General features: G+C 53.8%; 1 protein-coding gene across 2 annotated transcripts; it reads left to right on the top strand.

The window, feature by feature from the left end:
• The first annotated feature begins 4,216 nt into the window (after positions 1 to 4,216).
• On the top strand, positions 4,217 to 18,671 carry Pdlim4 (PDZ and LIM domain 4). 2 transcript variants are annotated; one of them, XM_047556958.1, is made up of 7 exons: positions 4,217 to 4,379; positions 8,943 to 9,094; positions 12,803 to 12,884; positions 17,272 to 17,453; positions 17,667 to 17,830; positions 18,133 to 18,250; positions 18,366 to 18,671. In XM_047556958.1, the coding sequence occupies exons 1-7, from the start codon at positions 4,287 to 4,289 to the stop codon at positions 18,568 to 18,570; spliced, it is 996 nt and encodes a 331-aa protein (XP_047412914.1). In that variant the 5' UTR covers positions 4,217 to 4,286; the 3' UTR covers positions 18,571 to 18,671. The 2 variants fall into 2 exon arrangements, with proteins under 2 accessions (XP_047412914.1, XP_047412915.1); XM_047556959.1 differs by lacking the exon at positions 18,133 to 18,250.
• Positions 18,672 to 20,552: the final 1,881 nt, after the last annotated feature.

Raw genomic sequence — 20,552 nt, 5'->3', positions numbered from 1 at the left:
ACCTCCGACCAAGTCTAGTTGACCATGTGTACATTGAACACACAACCAGGTACTTACTAAGTGTTTGTCCACAACACTGGAGTGGGAAAACTCCCTTTGTCTCAGACATACTCTCCCCTGTGTGGTCTATTGAACCAGACAGAACTTCATGGCCAGCTTTGCTGCCTCCTTGACAGAATCCTATCCTCCCAAGAGGCATCAGCTTCTCCCACCAGCATAGGCTGTGCCATTCGGACCACTGTTGGATGCCACCTGGTACCTCTGCTTCTGGTTGCCTCTATCCCTTGCAGAGTCTCCAAACCTGCACAGGGCCTGCCTTGACTCCCTATCACCTGTGTAATCGAGAAGGAGGCACAAACATCCCCTGGACCCTCTCATACTGCTGTCCTCTCTGCCCTTGACTCACCAACCCTTTGACCTTGAACAGTAGGCCTCTGGGATAGCATATCCTGGGGTGGACAGAGACCATGGGACCAGGAGTTGAGTGAGACAGGCCACAATGAAATGTGAGTCTGGTTAAGATCTCTCCTCTGACTACTCTGTGGACCCCTGGAGTGGTCAGTACTATGGACTGGGCCCTTCAAGAAGAGGGGACTCCCCATTGAGGATGCGAATCTCCTTGGAATCCAGGCTTTTGGTTGTGGGAAGGAGGTTAGGACTTGAAGGACAGATATATTGGCTCCAAGAGTTGAATCTCAATAGAGTAGACTCAGGGGCCGGGTTGTAGCTTAGTGGTAAAACCGCTTGCCTAGCATGTGTGAGGCACCAGGTTGGATCCCCAGCAGCACATACAAATAAATAAAGGTATTGTGTCCATTTACAACTAAAAAAAAAATAATCTGAATGGGGTGACTCCACCCACAGGCCTGTGACCACTGTGCTGGGGAGCAGGTCAGCATCTAAACTCTTTGGCCAGCCCCCATCATCCCACAGGAAGGTCCCTTAAGTGTGGGCTGCCCTGTCAGCTTCACTCCAGCCCCACCCAAGGTCACATCCAACCCTGGACAGCCTGAGTTGGTCTTGCCCTCAGCCTGAGGTTGTTTTCTGTCCCACCCCTTTCCCTCCTCCCGCTCTCTCTAAGCTCAAACCCAAGGGCATCTCCCAAGGGTGTCTGCTTCTACTGGAGCCTGCCAGCCCTGCCTGCCTATCAAGGAAAGAGCATTGTAGTTTTTCTGACCTTGTACAGACCTGGCTACACACAAAGGGCTTGGGCATCATGCCCTGAGCCATTTGAGGCTACCCTGAAGGACAAGACCACTAAGTGAGGCCTCAAAAGGCTGAAGCAGAAATCTTCACCCACTCTGGCTCCCTCCCGCCTCTTTCTGGATCATGGCCAAGGGTTGGGCTAAGATAATAATTCCCATAACAGTTATAATGTTGTTAATAGCAATGTCAAATGCCAAGTTCTCTGCTGGGTGCTGGGGAAACATAAATAAATAAGATAGACATAGCCCCTGACCTCATAGATGTCTTTACCCCTGCCCTGTGCAGGTACATGCCTAGGCATATGGAGAACATTCAATATGCATTTCCTGAAGGAATGAAGAGGCACAAATGAGTAGACTGGTTATAGCCAGTGGCAGAGATGCCAGGTGGAGTGTACAGCAGACACATGAAGGACATGGCAGAAGCAAGGCATGACTGGCCAACTACCTATTCCCATTGTGGTTGCCCTTCACCCCAGCACAATGGGAACTCAGCAACACAGCAATCCCCCAGGACAAAGACCATTCAAGGGTGAAAGGAAATCCTAGGGGCTTCCCAGAGAGAGTTTTGAAAAAGAATATGAGGAGCCCAAGGGGCCTAACGTTTATATGACTCGCTGTCCAACTCAGAATATCTCAGGAGTGGGCCCAGTGTGGTCCTAAGGACTATCCTCAGCATCCAGGAGCACAGCTGGGCTGTGGCATCTCTCTGAGAAAGCACTGTCAGAAGTGAATCTCTGATCTCTTAAGTCAAGGATGTCAAGACCCATGTGGCCAGGCACAGTGGATATGCCCATAATCCCAGCAACTCAGGAGGCTGAGGCAGAAGGATTACAAGTTCGAGGCCAGCCTTAGCAAGTTAGTGAGGCCCTAAGCAACTTAGCAAAGCCCAGTCTCAAAATAAAAAATAAAAGGGGCTAGGGATGTAGCTCAGTAATAAGTGCCCCTGGGTCAATCCCCAGTACCACAAACAAAAACACAAACACACAAGCAAACAAACAAAAAAACAAAAACCCCAAGGATGACTGGCACACACATGGACATCCTGTATCACTCCAAGATACTGCACAATGAGATGGGAAATTTTAGGTATCAGATTTTATAACCGTCCTTCTCCCCAACTCCCTCCATCACTAACCCTGTGAGAGAAGCCTTTGGAGATGGTTTACATTGCTCAGAGAGCTAATAGCCAGGACACTCGTATTTAGGAGTACTCTTGTTTTTGGTTTTTGTGTTTTTTTTTTTTTTTTTTTGCAGTACTGGGGATCGAACTCAGGGCCTTGTGCTTTCGAGGCAAGCACTCTACCAGCTGAGCTGTCTCCCCAGCCCTAGCAGTACTCTTTCTGGAAAGGGTGTCATACCCCGCCCCCAGACAGAAGTAAACAGGTAATGAGGGAAGTTCAGGTTGGGGGGCAGGCAAGTGGCAGGCCCTAGGGATATGTAAATCAGAAGAAGCAAGCATTATCTGAGAAGGGATTCCAGGATGGGATGTATAAGGTGAAAACTCCCACAAACTTGAGGATCCCCTCTACCATGGGGCATGCTCTATGCTCAACCCTGGGGGCAACCAATGGTTGCCTTCATTCCATCCCATTTAGTGGCGTGAAAGTCCTGACCCTTCTGCTTCTGTCTACAGGGGACCCAAGTCAGCATGGCACTGAGTAAAAACACCTCACAGTATTGAAAACCCAATGGCTGGTGCTCTGTTGATCCAAACTTACCCCCAAATGTATACCACATACTCCCTGATACGTACCACTGCCACACACACCGTTCATGCTGTTTCTTCCCAACTGCACAGGTAGCAGAGCCAGCCTCCCAGAGAGGCACCCACATTCCACCCTGGAGGACTCCCCTTCCTTGGTCTGCCCTAGATTTGTACATCTCAAGCAGTCCTCCTTCTTGGGGGTGGCAGGTGTTAAAGATCTAGTGGACCCATCTTGCCCCAACCTGTCAGCATCTGGAGAGCAGATCTTCCCAGAGATTAGCTAAGAGGGTATTCCCATTGGCTAAATCAGGGGCTTCCTCAGGTCTGGAGAAGCAAATGTCTGATGTAGCCAGACTAAGGTGCCTGGAAAGTAGTAGGCAAGGCTCTGGCCAAACCACAGCACCTGCAGAGGCTGTTCAAGAACATTCCTGGAGGACATGATTGGGAGTGGGGAGAAGAACTTGGGGAGAGAAGGTCCCCAAGAGCAGGGCTGCATATATTCCCATAGTCACCACTCACTCTCGTCCTTTTCCTTTCCCTGGAAGCCTGGAGAAACAAGACTCCTTGCAAAGGAGGAAGGGAGGGGGCTGTGCAGACAGGGAGATGGCCTAGAAGGAGCTGGAGGCAAGAGACAGTCCTACTGTTCTCAGGGAAGCAGGGACACCTGGAAAGTCAGAGCATCTTGCTTCTCAGACTCAAGTCAGGGGTCTCCTTCTCCACGCAGCCCTCCTAGGCTCCCCAAAATAGTTTGAGTGCCTTTATATTTCTACCTCTGTAGAGGTCCGCTGCCTGCTCTTGTCCTGGGTCTGTGTCCCCAGCCAGGTCTGCTCAGGTCCAGGGTTCCTAGACCAGTGGTCTGTGTTCAGAGGGCTCTTCACACAGAGAGGTGGGGTTGCAGGTTTGCGTGCCAGGACCTTGAGGAGGTTTCGGCTCTGCCCCATCCCCCATCTGGGTCACCCCCCTCCCCCCATTCCTCTCCTGGCTGGGGCACCGCCCCGCCCCGTAGAAGCGACTTCAAAGGGTCTGTGCCCGAGCTTCCGCAGCTGGGCTCGGGTCCGCGGTGCGCAAAGCCGAGGCCCAGACAGGATCTGGGACGTCGGGGCCGTCCCAACCCGGGGGTCTCTGAGAAGCGGGTGGGGGTCCGGGCTGAGACTGCAGAGACTGAGGGGCGCGTCCTCCGAGCCCCCCGAAGTGGGAGGGTCGACGGCCGTGGGGCCAATCCGTGCGCGCGCGGGGCGGGGGCGGGGGCCGGGCGGAGGGGGGTTCGGGCGGGCGGGCCGGGGCGGGGCGCGGCGGCCAGGCAGGCGGCGGCGGCGGCCAGGCGGCGGCTCCTCGGTGTCCGGCTCCGGCTCCGGCTGCGGCTCCGGCCCGCGATGACCCACTCGGTGACCCTGCGCGGCCCTTCTCCCTGGGGCTTCCGCCTGGTGGGCGGCCGGGACTTCAGCGCGCCCCTCACCATCTCGCGGGTGAGTCCGACGGCTGCGGGGCGGCGGGGCGGCCCCGGATCGAGACCCAGTTTCGCGGTCCCCCACCTGGGACCCAGTTCCCCGACGTGTTCCGAGACTCATAAGCGGAGGGTTGGCCCCGGTGACCCGCACGCGGTAGAGCTGCTTCCAGGCAGGGCAGCGCTGCCCCACCCCACTTCCCGCTGGGCCTGCTCACCCTGACGGGTGAAGATTCCCCCCAAGTTCACACGCCAGCCTCCACGCTGCCCTCCTTTAGGGGGAGTCACCGAGGGTCGGGGAAGCACCGCAGACATGGGCCAGGAACTGGACAGATCCACAGAGGCCCAGAAACTCTCCTCAGTTAGACCCAACCCTGTCTGAAGATTTGGGGGAAGGGACTGTGGGCCCCTCTTCCCCTGTCAAGGGTCCCTGCCAGAAGAACTGGGTGACCCCGGGGAGGTCTGAGGTCTTCTCTAACTCTGAGAAAAGTTCATCCACTTCCCCACTCTGGTCTTTAGTCGGTCTCTTTTGTGACCTCAGTCACCCTAGAGGGAAGTGACCAGGAGGAATTTTTGGTTTCCAGGGAAGGGGAGATTTGACTATAAGGTTGACTATGAGGGTGTGAGACCTTCTCCTTAAAAAAAAAAAAAAAAAAAAAAAAAAAACACCAAACCAGTGGCCAAGCAAGCCGCAACCCCCTTCCTCAAGGTTCCCAGGGCCATGCCTTCACCTGGGTTTGGGACAGAGGAAAAGGAGGGGGCACAACTTGGGAAGATGGCTGGTCTGAGGACAGAGAAGCAGAGGAGCAGACTTAGATCCTGTTTCAGGGGATGCACAGGAAACAAAGGGTCCTAGCCCAGGTTCCCTTGTTTGGGGTGGGAGCAGAAGAGAGGACTCAGTCATTGGTAACTTCCACTCTGGAGGGAAGAGGGGGAACCTAGGATCATCTAAGGGCATCCCTTGCCCCCACAGAGACTACTTTGGTCTTTGGGGACTTGTATGAGGGGAACTAAGATCCACCTTCACCCACCCTTCTGCCTCCTCTTGCCTTGGGAACTGAGCCTAATTTCAGAGACTTCTTTCCAGTTCTTGGAAGGGGATGGGCACTGTTGGAGCATGGAATCGTGGAATCCTGTTTCTGGGGGCCAGGGTGACAGGCAGGACCAGCTGTCCTAGGAGGCTTCCCACATCTGTCCTCACTGCCAGGTCTCGGGCTGAGTGAGGTGGGCCTTCAAAACATCCAGGAGCCTTTCATCTTCCATTTCCCTGAGAGATCCCTGCTGTGTGTGTGTGTGTGGGTGTGTGTGTGTGTGGGTGTGTGGGTGTGTGTGTGCGCGTGCATGTGTGCTGTTGTGTCTGTGTCTGCCTGCGTAGTCATTCTGTGCGTCCACAGGGGAAGGCTGGTGGGGTGCTAGGCCGGCCAGGAGGCCAGGCACCCTGGGCGTGAGGCCGCTGACAAGCTCAGTGGCGGCTGCTGACGGCTGCAGGCGGCAGGGAGCTGAGACATCTGTTGCCCACGCGGCTGCCTGCCTGCCGAGGAAAGGCCTCCAACGTCACAGCAGCAGCAGCAGCGGCGGCGGCCTTGTTTGGCGCTGATCAGGATGCAGGCCCCTGGCAGGCAGGCAGTCTGGAAGAGGGATTTGCCAGAAAGAGACCCCCCCACGTCCCCTAAGTCACACAGCAGCAGATGAGGCCCAAGGAGCCAGGATGACTGAGCCTGGGTTTGGGTGGGATCTGGGAAGATTTACAGGCCTGGGAGGCACAGGCCACAGCTTGCCTAGCAGGTACCTTGAGGGCAAGTCTACAGGGACTGATGATATGTGGGCGTGTCCTCACCAAGGGGACTTAAGATGCAGCCCTTCCTGAGCTTCCAGACCTTCCTCACCCAGAATAAAGTAGGAATGGACAACTTCATGTAGGGCTGTAGGGAGGAAGCTGGCTGCCTGGCAGGTCTGGGGCTTGCAGTCTTAGCCCAGGAAGCCTCAAGGATTCCCAAGAACATTGTCTAGGGCTCATTCCCCACAGACAAACCATAATGACTGCTGGCCTTTCCAGAGCATCTGCAGTGTGCCAGGCCCCACCCTAATGGGTGTTGGTACCAGCACCTCCCCAGCAACCAGTCCCTGGAATGAGCCCCACCATATGCCCAGCCTGCAGTGGAAGTTTCACACGTCCCGATTGTCTCACAACAGCCTCTGGCCTCACATTGTAGCTGGGGACACTGTGGCGAGGAGAGAATAAGATAATGTACCCAGAGAAGCATAGTAGGGACAGGAACCTAGGCCTGTCTGGTGTGTGCTGTGGCTGAATGGGACTGTATGGCCCTTTGTAGCTCCCAGCCCATCACAGCATCTGGGCTGGGTGGGGCAGGGACAGAATGTAGCTGTCATAGGTGAGGGGGCTAATTCATGTCCCAACCTCCCACCTGACCTCACCGTTCCTGTCTTCCCTTCTTTCTGTTTATCCTGTGCACAGCAGCTAGGGGGATCCGCCTGAATTCAGTTCTGTCCTATGACTCCCCTGCTTAGAATCCTAACCACTTAGAATTGCCAACTTCTCCTCTGGGCCTACAAAGCCCTGCAAAATCTGGTCCCTGCCTCTTCTCTGACTTCATCTCTTTCACTTTCTCTTCATTAATGATGCTCCAGCCACACAAGCCTCCTTCTTTCTCTCCTGGTTGAGCCATTATACATGCTGTTCCTTCTACATGGAACACTATTTCTCTCCTTGGACACTCTTTCCCCTCCCTCCCTTTTTACAGTAAAACACAGTGGTTCAGAATATAGGTTTGGATTTGGAATCAGTTGACCTGGATTAGAATGCTGATTGGACTATTCATCAAGTAAGCGTTTCTTTATACTTCTCTGGACCTCAGTTTCCTCATCTAGGAAATGGGCTGGCCTTGAGAACTAATGAGACAATGTATGTAGAGGCAGCTGGGAGAGTCACGGTTTCCTGGCCTCATGCCCTCTCTGACCAGAACTCCCTAGCTCAACAGAGCTGGCCGCATCCCAGCCACCCCTGCTTTCAAGAACTTCCTCCGCCTACAGGGGCCTGAATGCACCCCTTGTGCTGGCTGAGTCATCTTGCAGCTAGCCACCCCCTGAGGAAGAAGACTCCTCTCCAGTGGGGATTGGAGCGTGGTGTCCCTGCTCCAAATCCCTCTTTCTTCATCTGTGAACAGGAATGGGAACAACCTCTGTCACACCAGTGAATGAGAGGTTGCTGTGAGCTAGTTATGGGTAAATTGTTGAGCCAGGCCCTGGCACAGAGCGAGACCTTGAGAAGAGGATAGGATGGTGCCCAGTGGGCACCAGCCCTGAGAGAACAGGATAGTGCAGGTGCCCAGGCTCTTCAAGTGAACATTCATGGTGGGCTGAGGGTTACGCTTCAGAAGAGGAATGTTCTTTGAGGCTGCCTATTTCAGGGCAGGTCCGCTTGGGCAGTGCCCACACCAGGCCGCTAGCCAAGGAGCTGCCAGCACTCAGCTTTGTCCACTCGCTATTGAGAACTGGCTGAGCTGAGCCTGGCTGGGTTTCCAGGAGCTCCCACCCTGACTAATATGACAAGGTCTTGGAGGCTCTTGTGTTGCAGCGAGGCCCGGGCTGGAAAGGCTGGGTAAGAATGAGAGGGCCTCCAGTCTGTTTCCAAGGGCTGTGTTGGGACCAAGACAGTGTGAAGACTTCCTGTTGCCCGAATTCCCCCCGGGTTGCTTACTCAGGTCTCTCTGTGAGTCTGCCCCGTCCCCTCCTCACATGGTTTTCATCAGATGACCAGAATGGGTGAACACTGCTTGACCCTGTGTGGGGTCAGTAGTGACACTGGGGTGTCCTACAGGGGAAAGTGGAGGTGGGATTGTGACTGCAGAGTGCAGGCTGGCCACTGGAACTGGATGGCCTTGGTCACCTTCCTAAATTAACTAACATGAACCACGTGAGGGGGGAGGTGGTCGTGGGGACACACAGTGCACTCCCAGACAAGTGCCCTCTATTCTGAGACCTAGAGGAGGAGGAGGAAGCTAGTATGTAGGGTTTGGGAGTCAAAGGAAAGAGCGTGGCAGGCAGAGGGAGCAGCACTTGTGGAAGCCTGGAGGTGGGCGCTGTTGGTGCCTGTGAGTGCCCGCAGGCATTCAGGTGGGCCGGGCGGATGGCAGGGAGGTGATGTGTGGTGGAGAGGAGAGGGAAGTGGGCTCTAAGGAGCTTCCATACCGTCTGGCTGAGTGGGGCATCGTCTGTGTACAGTATTTGTGACATGTCCATGCTCCATATATATCTGTGAGCATATATGTCCTTGTGTGTCCATTGCTTATCTTTGGGTATATGTGCAAATTGGAAAAGTGACATCCCTCTTTTCCCTGGTCAGAGGAATCCCTTCTTATAAACCTTCACAGCCCATCTTGCCTCTAGGTGCTGGAGTTGGGGTTTTTAAAAACAGAGGCTGCGACACAAGGACCTCAACCAGCCTCTTGGTTTTCCCACCCTGGGGTCACACGGGAGTAAGGCCATGCTGGCCAGCTTCTGGAGGAGGTCTAGAGTAAAAGACTGCACAATGACTGTGCCGACCCTCTGGCTTGTCTGCCCACAGGTCCATGCCGGTAGCAAGGCTGCGCTGGCTGACCTGTGTCCAGGAGACCTGATCCAGGCCATCAATGGTGAGAGCACAGAGCTCATGACACACCTGGAGGCACAGAACCGCATCAAAGGCTGCCACGATCACCTCACACTCTCCGTGAGCAGGTACACCTAGGGCAGGATGGGCCAGAAAGTGGGGAGGAGTGAGTCAAGAGAGTTATGGGCAGCCAGTGTCCAGAGTAAGCTGGGCCTCAACATGGCTTCTCTGCTCTACTCCAAGGCACCCAGCCAGGCCCAGTCCTAGAGGGTAGTACTTTCACCGGGGCCTGGAGAGCACTGTTTAGAGCTGGAGGAAGCTTTGAGATGGAAGAAGTGCCTTTCGACTCAAGGTTAGAAGTGTGTTGGGGCACTTATGTTAGTTGTTGTAGGCAGCAGAAATAAGACCTTGAGTCACCTGTGGGACATTTACACCTGTACTTTCTCCTACCCTGAGTGACCAGCTTGATGACTATTTCAAAACAGTTTCTGTGTAACAACTCATTTACCCTCAAATCTACTTATAAAAGTAACTGCAATGTAAGCCCCATTTTATGGATAAGACAACTGAGGCTCAGAAAGGTTAGAGGTTGCTTAAAGTCACCCAGCAGGGCAGTGGAAAAGCAAATTTGACTTCAGGTGTGTCTCATTCCTGAAGACTCCAGTCCCTCTACTTGACTGCCAGTCAAGCTGCTCTGCCTGTACTATACCCATCATGGCCCATGCCTCTGCTCTGGTTAAATTTGAATTTGGAACAAACTTCCCGCCATGGATTATGTGTAATGCTGTGAAACCCATCATGAAGGGGAACCTAGGAGTTCATCAAGTTCCTCCTATGGCTGGATGAGGGGTCCAGTCCCTTTGCCTTGCTCAGGTCCGGGGTCTTTAGTCAGCTCCGCCGGGCAGATATCCTAATCCTTGCTAACTGCGGTCTCCCCACCCCTGCCTGGATCCAGAAAAGTCAGACATAATTGCTCAGCTCTGCCACGTTCACTGCTAACAGGGACTTTCCACGACCCCCTGTGGAAGTGTGTGGGCGAAACTTCCCCAAACCACAACACAGCTAACCAGGCCTTACAGCTGGCAGGACAGGAGGTGATCCATTGGCTCGGAGCCTTTAAACATGGTGAGAAGGTCTATGAGATAATCCCTGTCTACCTGGCCCATAACCAGGTCCAGGTTGGGGTCAGGACCCCCTGACTGTGATCTGGGCCCAGAGTGAACCCAGCTGCAAGTCCAAGACCTTGGGCACTCTACCCAACACATGGCAAGGACACCCCAGCCTGGGCGAGTTCAGCAGAGCTGATCCTAAGTCAGGCTCTGGGACCTTAGGTACCCCGATGACCTCCACGAGCCTGGGTTTCCTTTCCCATAAAATAGGCTCACGTTCATCACCCTCTGCCAGACTGAGGGGCGGCTGGTTGGGGGAAATGTCAGCACTGCGAACTCTGAGGCCTCCCCACTTGGCTGGGTTCCTGGGCCCTGACTCACCTCCGGCTCTGCTTCTGCAGTGAACAAGGGCAGCCCTGGTGGTAGTGGAGTTGGGGAGGCTCACCAGCAGCCTGAGTCAGGAGATTCCCAGAGAGAATGATGTCAGGGGAGGGTGGCCGGGTGGAGGTCCCCCTTCCTTCCTTCCTTCCATGCTCATTTGTTCCAAGCCAGTCATGGAAGGAGCCCACGGGCCCACTGACCTGTTGTGCTATGAGCATAGCAGTCTCAGAATGCCATCTGGTCACAGAGCAGAGAGCATATTCTCCCAGTCACAGAGCTGAGTTCCAGTGCCACTCTGCACTTGAGAACCACGCTGTCCTACAGCGGGAGTTTTACTCTCTGAGCCTTGAACTTCCTCATCTCTAAAATGGGGACTGCTTGTGATCTGGGCATTGAATGGTGATGAAGTACCAGGCCTGCTCAGTCAGATTGAAAACCCAGGTCTGGCCCTCCAGCCCCTGTCTCCAGCCCTCACACACGCAGACTCTAGGGGATCAAGACATGGGGCCACATTGACCCTGTGGCCCAACATTCCTTCTCCTGGATACCTTCCCACCTGCAAGGACTCTGATTCCGTTCTCTGTCCTGTCTCCTATGCCAGGACCTATGTCTGAGTCTTATGCCTGGTCCAAAAGACCCCTTCTACCTGCAACATGGACTTTGCAGAGGATCAGCCTGGGGAGCTGGCTGGAATGAGCAACTCTGAATTCCCACTCCTGGATTTCTACCCAGACCAGCTTCCCTACTGTCCTCTTTGTATACAGGACTGTAATCTCCATATCCCTGACTTCCCATGGAGTAAAACTTGTAGTAAAGGCCCAGCTTCTCTGCTAGGTTATTTTGTCCTGCTCCAAAGCCAGGCATCCAACCATCTGAGCTAATCCACAGTTTTTGGGTATGTTCTATAGTTGCAGAATCTTTCTAGCATCAACTTCAGTCCTGAAACTGAGAGAGTTTCTTTTGCCCATCACGTGTGGTCCACAGTGCTTTTACACAGCCCAACCATTGGTTCTCGTTTTTTGTTTTCAGATGGGCACATGGAGCCACCTGCCCAGTGTGAAATGGAGGCCCAGGATGGGGGCTAACCATGATTAAGCCCTTCATTCTTAGCTCATGCCTTGGGCCACCTTCCTGGCTCTGGGCATTTTGTGCCCTCTGACCTTTATACCTTAAGCTTGTACTGCCCTTCTGGGCAGAACTTTAGGGAAATATAAAGCCAAATAGCCATAGCTACCCGAGATGCTCCCACAGAGTTCTGAGTAGGTAGAAACCACAGTTAGAGCTGAGTTAGGGCAGTTGCTTGGGAACTTAGCTGAGGGGACTAGAGACAGGTTGTGGGGAAGGGGTTATTGCCCTGTGATGGCACAGCCCTGATGCCAAGGGCCTCACGAAGGCTGTGCCTGCAAAGATCCAGGGAAGGGGCAGAGGTGAGGAGTGCAGAGTCAGTGTGGCCTACAGCTATAGAAAGGTTGTTAAATCCCTCAGCTGACAAAAGGAGAAGCAGGATTGAGCTTCCAGTCCCATTGGAGTTCTCAAGAAGCCCCAGGAGTCCTCTGTTTGGGAGACATTATTTCTATTTAGTCTCTGGAGCCTCACTTCACACCCTCCTGCCTGTCCAGGCTCCCTGCATCCTCCTGGCCTGCCTCCTCACAAAGCTACTGAGCAGGAGGGCTGGGCCCCAGGCCCGCAGCCTCAAGGCCTGCCTGCCCTGCTTATGGCAGGTTTACGATGTTTTTCTCCCTCCTGAGTGGTGTTTGGCTTTTGGTTTCTATGGCGAAGCAGGAATTTCCTAATGGCCTGTTTCCCATCTGGGCTGGGCAGACATTGGTGATGACTCTGCCGGCAGCAGCAGCAGGAGGGAAGGCGCACCCCTCGGAGCCTCTGCTTTGCTTTCCCAAGAGCTGACCCCCAACCCCAGCCAGAGGCTTATGGATAGCCAAGGGTTGAGTGGATGGGCTCCTAGCTAATCCACATGTGAGGCCTGCTTGCCCTGCCACAAGCTGAGCCTCTTTGCGTTGAGTTTCTTTAGGCCACAGAGAGGGTAGAAGTGTGGGGACACTGCAGGGCCTCTGCTTCAGTCTCTCCAGGACCAGACCAGAGAGGCCAGGGCATCTGGTAGGGAAGGGAGCACACAGCCCCACCCCAGGAGAGTGACAGATCTAGGTTTTTGGCTCCTTGCCACAACAGACACCACTGCGGTGCAGGGAAGGTGCTGGGGTAGCATCTTTCTCCCTGCAGGCCACAGGCCTGGTGCTGGGTGGCTGTTGACCCAAAGCACAGCCCCTTTTGGTCCTGGTTCCCAGGCATGTTAGCAGATAGAACTGACTATCCCAATTCCTGCTACAGGCCTGAGAGCAGAAGCTGGTCCAGCTCCCCTGATGACAGCAAGGCTCAGGCACACAGGATCCACATTGACCCTGAGGCCCAGGTATGTACAGACACTGCCTGACCTGGCTTGGCTCAGAGAGAGCCCAGGGTAGAGGAGCTAGGAATGGTGCAGGTTCCCGGCATTGGCTGTCCTCATCATGGCTCTCAGATGCCCAGGACAAAAACTAAAGAAGGTTCCTCTGGGCCATGCCCTACCCCATCACATATTCCTCTGGTGATGAGCACCTGCTGGGGGCTCTGTCTTTATTCCAGGCAATCCTGAGTGTGGACAAAGTTTCCTGTGATGAGCAAGGTCTGGGCTAAACCTTGGCTCAGGGTTTCCATCCGCCCAACTGGAATTCATCCTGGTACCCAGTAGTGCCAGATTAGGTAGAAATCAACAGGCTTGGCAGAGGACTGTGGGAGATGGGGTGGGGTGGGGTAGCCTCAAGCTATGGGGTGTTCTCAGGCCATGGGACACTCCTTTGTCTCATTCTACCCTTGGATACCCTGTCCAGGCTGAAGTTCTCTCTTGGCCATCCTGTGGTTATAACGTGCTGCAGGTCTGTCTGCTCAGTCACCTTTTTGTGTTGTATAATAATCACAGCTTATGGCACTGTCCTCAGGAAGAGTGAGGGAGCCAGGCTGCTCTAGGACCTTGTCTTGCCATGGCCATGAAGGTAGCGAACTGAGCAAGATGGAGGTATCTAGAGCCAACTTGGCATCTCTGACCACTGAGTTTGGACAAGGGGGAGAATGGGCTTATCTGGAATGTAACCAGAACCATGAGACCCTGCATCTGGGGCCACAGACTCCAGGGTCTGCTTTTGTCCTCTCTTTCCATATGGGAAAAAAGGGACCAATGCAGGAAGAGGAGGCTTCACCCAACCAGAGGAAGGGATCTGCTCCTGCTCCTTCCTCACCAACAATCCCCATCTCGCTCTGACCTTTGCCTCATCCCTTGCCTCAGCCAGTATCCCTCAGGCCAGATGTTTATCCCAACCACAGAGTGCCCATTCTGGCAGAGAGACACTTAGAAGTCCTGGGATAGGAGAAGCTAGGGGCCAAGGGAACCCAGAGTGGACACATGACTCAGCCAGGGGTCAAAGAGGGCTTCCTGGAGGAGAGGTATCCAAGTCCAGACCTGAAGGCCCAGGAAGAATAAAACAGGCAAAACAGTGTGGAAAGAGGAAGTGTGCTCAGGAAGTACATACAAAGGCCCAGGAGTGAGATCGTGCACTGCAGGTTCAGAGAACAGAAAGGTCTAAGAGGGGGCAGGTGGGAGGGGAAGGAGGGCAGAGGCAAGAGATCAGGTGACAGAGCAAGGCCACAGGAAGGCTCTTGGGTTCCTTGGTCCAGAGCCTCAACTGTTCTTGCAGGAATTCATGGCTACATCCATGTCTCAGAGCTTTACCCCTTGACCCCATGGACCCAAAGCCCGAGGGGTAGCAGTAAGCCTGGCAGATTTGGCATGGATGGCATAGATGAATCAGCCAGGCTTGACACGGGCCAGGCAGAAGGGAGCAGCATAGTGGAGACCCTTAGAGCATGTGTGAGGCCCAACTTCCTCTGATATGGCAGTGCCAGGATGGACAGAACAGTGGGCCCGAGCTTTGGAATTTGGAGCTCAAGGGTGTTTAGTACTCCCAGAGAGGCTTAGGGCCAGTGGGCCTGGGGGGCTAGAACTATAGAGCAGCTCCCCATGTCTCTGTGCTTTTCCTCACTGACTCTTTCAAAGACCAGGCTGCCAGTGGCTCAGGCTAGAGGGGGAGGGATTTTCCACAAGCATCAGGACAGCCCATCAGCTGCTGCCCCTCTTTTGTACTTAAAAGGTCATGGACTCCAGGGGTGGTGACAAAAACACCCGTACCCCGCCTTCGCAGGGATGTGTCCTCACCATCACAGACACAGGGCTCATTGTCCCAGTGTTGCTCCCACCCTCTGCCTGTGGGGGTGGGGCTAGTTAGAGCCATCAGAGGAATAGGAAATTACAGCCACCATTAGCCCCAGGACTGGCATAAGGTGCCCCCAGCATGCCTTCCCCAGTGAAATGGGACAGGGCCAATGAGCTTCAGTCCTGCATTCCCCTTAGGGCCATAGGAAACCCTCCTCTTCTCAGGCCCCTTGTGGGAACACAGGAGACACTTGGCCAACCCAGGGTGGAAGAAGGGTAGTGATAAGGAAAGGATTCATGGAAGGGATGGAATTTAAACTGAGAACCTGGAGATGGGTAGAAGCAAGCCAGGCGGAGCAGACAGTACTCGCACACCCAACCAGTCTGCTCCAGTCCAGCAGAGAGCTGGAACATGGCCACAGGAGGTGCCACATACTCTTGTGCACTCAGCATTCACCTCCATCCAAGTTATATATCCCAGACTCTGACGCTGGTCTTGTAGGAGCTGGTGAGTCAGCAGGTAGTTACCCCCATTCTGCTGAAAAATCCACTGAGGCTTTAATAAGCAAATCAGCGGTAGGCTGGTGCTCAGAGCTGGGGTGCATGTGTTACAAGGTGCACCAGCACAGGAGAGGGCAGATCCAGGAATGGGGGCTCAGGAGTTCCCCTGACAGCCACTCAGTCAGCGGGCATTTACTGTGTTCCAGGAACCATGCTAAGAGCTTTGTATATAATTTCCCTTCAAGGAACCTATGAGATAGAGACCCCGGTTCACAGATGAAGAAAGGTTCAGGAAGTTGAAGTGATTTGCCACATTAGTAAGTGATAGAGCTGGGACTCAAATGAAAGCTGAGTTCACCACTGAGTTCAGCTCTAGAGAGGCTGCTGCATGGGTGGCCGTGGGAGTGGCAGTAGCTCTGATGACCCTGCAATAGACTCCCAGACCCTGCTGGGTGGGTATGAGGGCCTCCATCCTCCCAGCTTCTGGTTCATCTGACTCCCACTCCCTCTTCCCATTGAAGCCTCCTCCTGGAGGCCCAGCCCTACCCCCACCTACCGCAGCCCATCTGGTCCCCATTAGAAGTCAGTCCTGCCTGCCTGCCTACCCGGCAGACACATGTGTGAGAGGACTCAGGTTTCTCTGGGGCTTTTTGATGGCGATGGGGTCTCACTGTTGCTGCTTCTTCTGCTACATTGATAGGGGCCCACCTGGGCAGCAAGATTCCCTTTTGTCTGTTGCAGGGGTAAACAGGAGGACCTGCATACATCTGTTGATCCGCCCATTTCCCAAGCACCCCCTTTGCAGAAAGCAGGGGCAGTCAGGGCAGAGCCCTGCAGGCTCCACTGTGCCTGATTCTGTGGGCTGCCTGAGTCCAAGCCAGGCTCCTTCTGCCTGTGGTAGGCATCCTTTCCTCCCCAGCCAAACTCCCTGTCCACATGACAGAGCAGAGAGGTTTACCTGTCACCTCCCAGGCTGAGGCTGAGACCTACCCCCATGGCCTGGACTTGAACCTCACCCTAAAATCAGGCTGCTTTGGCTGCCAGCCCAGTTTCAGCCACAGAAGCCACCCTGGCCTCCCCTAGGGTGACCAGAGCAGGCTCCAATATATGATATCATTGTGTGATTAGGTATATGTATGTGGACTGGCTGGTGGGTGTGTATTGTCCTTACACCAGGTACGTCTGTAATGTACTTGTAAGAGTACTTGTAAGAGTACCCCATTCCTATTGCTGTGGGTATGTTGCGTGACTGCAAGCCGAGGATAGCACAGCCCTGGACTCTGCAGGGATGAGACCCCCAAGCCCCACTCAGACCCACACCACAGAGATACTGCCCTGTCTTCACAGCTGAAGGTGCATGCTCAGGGCACTCGTCCTGTTTCTGCACTGGACACTGGGTAACGGGGTAGGGAAACTTGAGTCCTGCCCAACCTCTGCCCTTCATCTGCTGTGCCTAAAGAAGGATACTTATTGTGGCCTGGAAAGCAGGAAAGGGGGGTACAGGTGCAGGCCCTGAGGGGCTGACCTCATGACAGCACTCTGGAGAGCCTCAGACTGCCCTCCAGAGGGTCTTGGACATACAGTGATTGAGGACCTTTCTGGCTATAGGAGTTACCTTTTTGTGTTCCCAGCTATGGGTGCACCGGGTGCCCAGCACAGTTCTGGCAGGTGGGAACATGCACCAGGACATCTCTTCCAGGAAGCCACACACTGCACAGCCATCCTGGTTTTAAAAGGCTTCTTGGAATAGGCTTGCCCCAACACAGTCCCTCACAGACACTGGTGGTCAGAACTGCCAGAGCCCATGAGCTTGGGTTGAGTATCAGACACTCCGATATTTGTGTCTGACTTTCCATTGGCACTTCTCATTTCTGTGATGGCTGAACCTTGCCCAGGCTTAACCCTTTCCCATAGATACCTTTCCTGGCTGGGCACCATAGCCCAGAGCTGCCAACATCCCCCAAGACCTAACATAAAGGATGGTAGGGGGTGGTGAACAAGGAATGGCCAGAGGCCAGAGGGTCTCCCAGTACCTTAGGCCTAACTCTCACAGGATGGCAGTCCAGTGACCAGCAGGCGGCCCTCAGCCACCGGGATTGGGCCAGAAGATAGCCGACCGGGCCTGGGTTCCCCGTATGGACAGTCACCTCGCCTTCCAATCCCTCACAATGGCAGCAGCAATGAGGCCACCCTACCAGCCCAGATGAGCACACTGCATGTGTCTCCACCCCCCAGGTAATGTGGAGACTTGGCCTCTGAAGCCACACCCAGATATCATCCTAATCCCAGGTTCCTCAAATCTCACCATGGCCCATCCTGACCTAACCTTTGATCCTTGGGTCTCATATGGTTACATTCTGACTCATAAACCTCCCTAGTCCACCAAGCCATCAGAGCGAAGGCTGAAATTGCAATCCTGGTCCTCTTTTATCTGTTTCTCTTCCCCAGTGCTGACCCAGCCAGGGGCCTCCACAGGAACCGGGACTGCAGAGTCGACCTGGGCTCAGAGGTCTACAAGATGCTACGGGAGCCTGCCGAGCCAACCGCCACAGAACCCAAGCAGTCAGGCTCCTTCCGCTACTTGCAGGGCATGCTAGAGGCTGGCGAGGGTGGTAAGACTCCTGACACCTCACCCTACCTGCCTTCCCACTCCCTGCGGTGACCTGGACTTGGCCTCGGCCTCACACCCTGGACTTACCCTGCGCCTCCTGACTATACACCCCTCCCAGCCATCTGCCCCTCCTGGATCTCCACAGCTCATTACCACACCTTCGCTGCACCCTTGCCTTCTGATTCCTGCTCCACCTTGTCGCTGCCCCCTGCCCCACATCCATCCCCAGTCTTGGTGCAAATGGTGCCCAAAGAAGCACCCTGACCTCTCCCACTGGGCTCATGCCTGCAATCTGGGTTTTAGGGGAGCGGCCTGGGCCTGGTGGCCCCCGGAATCTCAAACCCACAGCCAGCAAGCTGGGCACTCCCCTGAGTGGCCTACAGGGGCTGCCAGAGTGCACGCGCTGCGGCCACGGGATTGTGTGAGTACCTGCCCTATTGGCCCCACTGCCACCCCAGCTCTCCAGGGCCCTGGGCAGGAGCATGCTGGAGAACCTGTCAGTCATCCAGTGCTGTCTTCTCCATTTCTCCCATCAGGGGCACTATCGTCAAGGCTCGGGATAAGCTCTACCACCCAGAGTGCTTCATGTGCTGCGACTGTGGCCTGAACCTCAAGCAGCGCGGTTACTTCTTCCTGGATGAGCGACTCTACTGTGAGAGCCACGCCAAGGCACGGGTCAAGCCGCCCGAGGGATACGATGTGGTAGCCGTGTACCCCAATGCCAAGGTGGAACTCGTGTGAGCCAGGACCGCCTTCCCTGCCCCTCTTTCATTTAATGCCCCCATGTGGCCCGTGTAAATATGTTTCCCTGGCTTCTCTAATAAAATCCTTTTCTTGAACCAGTCAGTGCCCTAGCCTGCCAACCTCCAGCACAGGCTATGGCTGTACATACTGTAAGATCCATCCAGGTGTCCCAGGCATGCCCAAGGCACTGGGTGGCAAGGTGAGGGAGGGAGCACCATGCTGCCCTCAGGGGGGCAGGGGTCCACACCCTGGGTGACTGGCCGGCCTGAATCACAAAGGGCAGCTTTATTGATATGCCTGGGGGACCTGCAATGCACCAAGGGGTCTGAGCTGGGCCGGGTTAGGGAAGATGTCAGCAGAGAACCAAGAGATGAGGAAGGCAAGAGCTCTACATGGTGATAAATGAGGATGGTGAAGGTCCTGTGTGGTCGTCATCAGCAGGAGGAAGCAGGGGCAGTCCCTGGCAGTCTTCAGAGAGATGAGTCGGCCCAGCGGAGCGCAGGACTGAGGGAGAACACCCCATGGCCACTTCTGGGAGTTCTCCCCTTTGGGGCCCACAACCCACTTTATTCTTGAGACCCCTTTCTCTCCCAGCAGGGGGCGCACTTGATCCCCTCCCCTGCCCCCAGGAGAATGAGAGAGAAGGCAAGTTTCAGAAAGAACAGAACACTCACCCAGGGCTGTGTTCCCCTCCAGGATGCTCCAAAATGGAAGGGAAACTCCACCCATTCTCAGAGGCACCCCAGTTACCATATGGTGGGTCGGCCCTGGGCCTTTCGCCCGGTGGTTGCACACACCAGTACAAAGTCATGCTTTTTAAAAGTATAAATGGTAATTGAGTTTTTGAGTGGCTATTCACAGCCAACTACATTTCCTGGATTCCTACTCTCTGGTTTGCTTGCTCTGTGCAAGAAACTGACTATTTAGTTCCTGGTTATTTAATGAGCCCAGATAATGTACGTTTGTGCTATTTTCGATTTTGTGCTATCACAAACCACAAAAGGCTCTTATCAATTCACACTCTCACAGTCAACATGCAGTAGTACCTGTCTCTCCCAGTTCTTGTCAACACAGGATATTTTCATGTTTTTTAGCCTGAGAAGTAAAAAGCAGCATAGTTGTTTTAATTTCTCTGATTACTAGTGATGAGCATTCAGTCATTCAACAAACTTTTACTGTGTGCTTGCTGGGTGCCTTCTGCTGAGAGAACAGAAGGGACAGAGTGGGCCTCACTCTATTCGAGCAGTTCCTGTTGTGTATAGCCCTAAACTTTTCATCCATTCTTTCAAAGTTTATTTAACTTCTTAATAATTGGTAGGAGCTTCTCATATTCTTTGTAAGAATCTTTGTTGCCAGTTTTTATTCCTTTGATCTTGTTGCTGTACTTGTGACAATATCACACTGTTTTAATTATACCCTATTAGGACTTAATAGCTAATCTGTCCTCCTTGTTCTTCATTTACAAACATGTCAAGGTTATATTGCACATTTCCAATTGTCAGTTTAGACTTAGTATGTCAGGCTCTGGGAAAGCAAACATCTTTGAACCGTGACTGGGGTTTCCCTGAGTCTAAAGAGAGAACTGGCTTAGAGTCCCAGGAAAGAATCATGACCTGTACTTATTCTGCATTTATTCAAGTGTATATATATATATTGGGGGGCAGGGGTCGGGGGGACCAAGGATTGAACCTATAGGCACTTAACCACTGAGCCACATCCTCAGCCCTTTTTTATTTTTAATTTCAAGACAGGGTCTCACTAAGTTGCTTAGAGTCTCACTATGTTGCTTAGAGTTTTGCCAAGTTGCTAAGGCCAACTTGAATTTGTGATCCTCCTGCCTCAGCCTCCTGAGTCACTGGAATTATAGGCATGCACCTTTGCACCCGGCTCATAAATTTTTATTTCCATTTTCTTTACATAAATCTTGTGCTCCTGGTTAAATTTGTCCTAGGGATTCCTTTCAAAGGCTCCTTTCATTC

This window comes from Sciurus carolinensis, chromosome 6, assembly GCF_902686445.1.
Source record: "Sciurus carolinensis chromosome 6, mSciCar1.2, whole genome shotgun sequence".
Classification (NCBI taxonomy): domain Eukaryota; kingdom Metazoa; phylum Chordata; class Mammalia; order Rodentia; family Sciuridae; genus Sciurus; species Sciurus carolinensis.
This window is presented reverse-complemented; position numbering and strand designations above follow the sequence as displayed.

Excerpts from the sequence above, each read along its gene's own strand:
- Pdlim4 (XM_047556958.1), top strand. The coding sequence starts at position 4,287 with ATGACCCACTCGGTGACCCTGCGCGGCCCTTCTCCCTGGGGCTTCCGC. Across the intron at positions 9,095-12,802 it reads CTCACACTCTCCGTGAGCAG|GCCTGAGAGCAGAAGCTGGT; the intron begins GTACACCTAGGG and ends TTCCTGCTACAG. Across the intron at positions 12,885-17,271 it reads ACATTGACCCTGAGGCCCAG|GATGGCAGTCCAGTGACCAG; the intron begins GTATGTACAGAC and ends TAACTCTCACAG.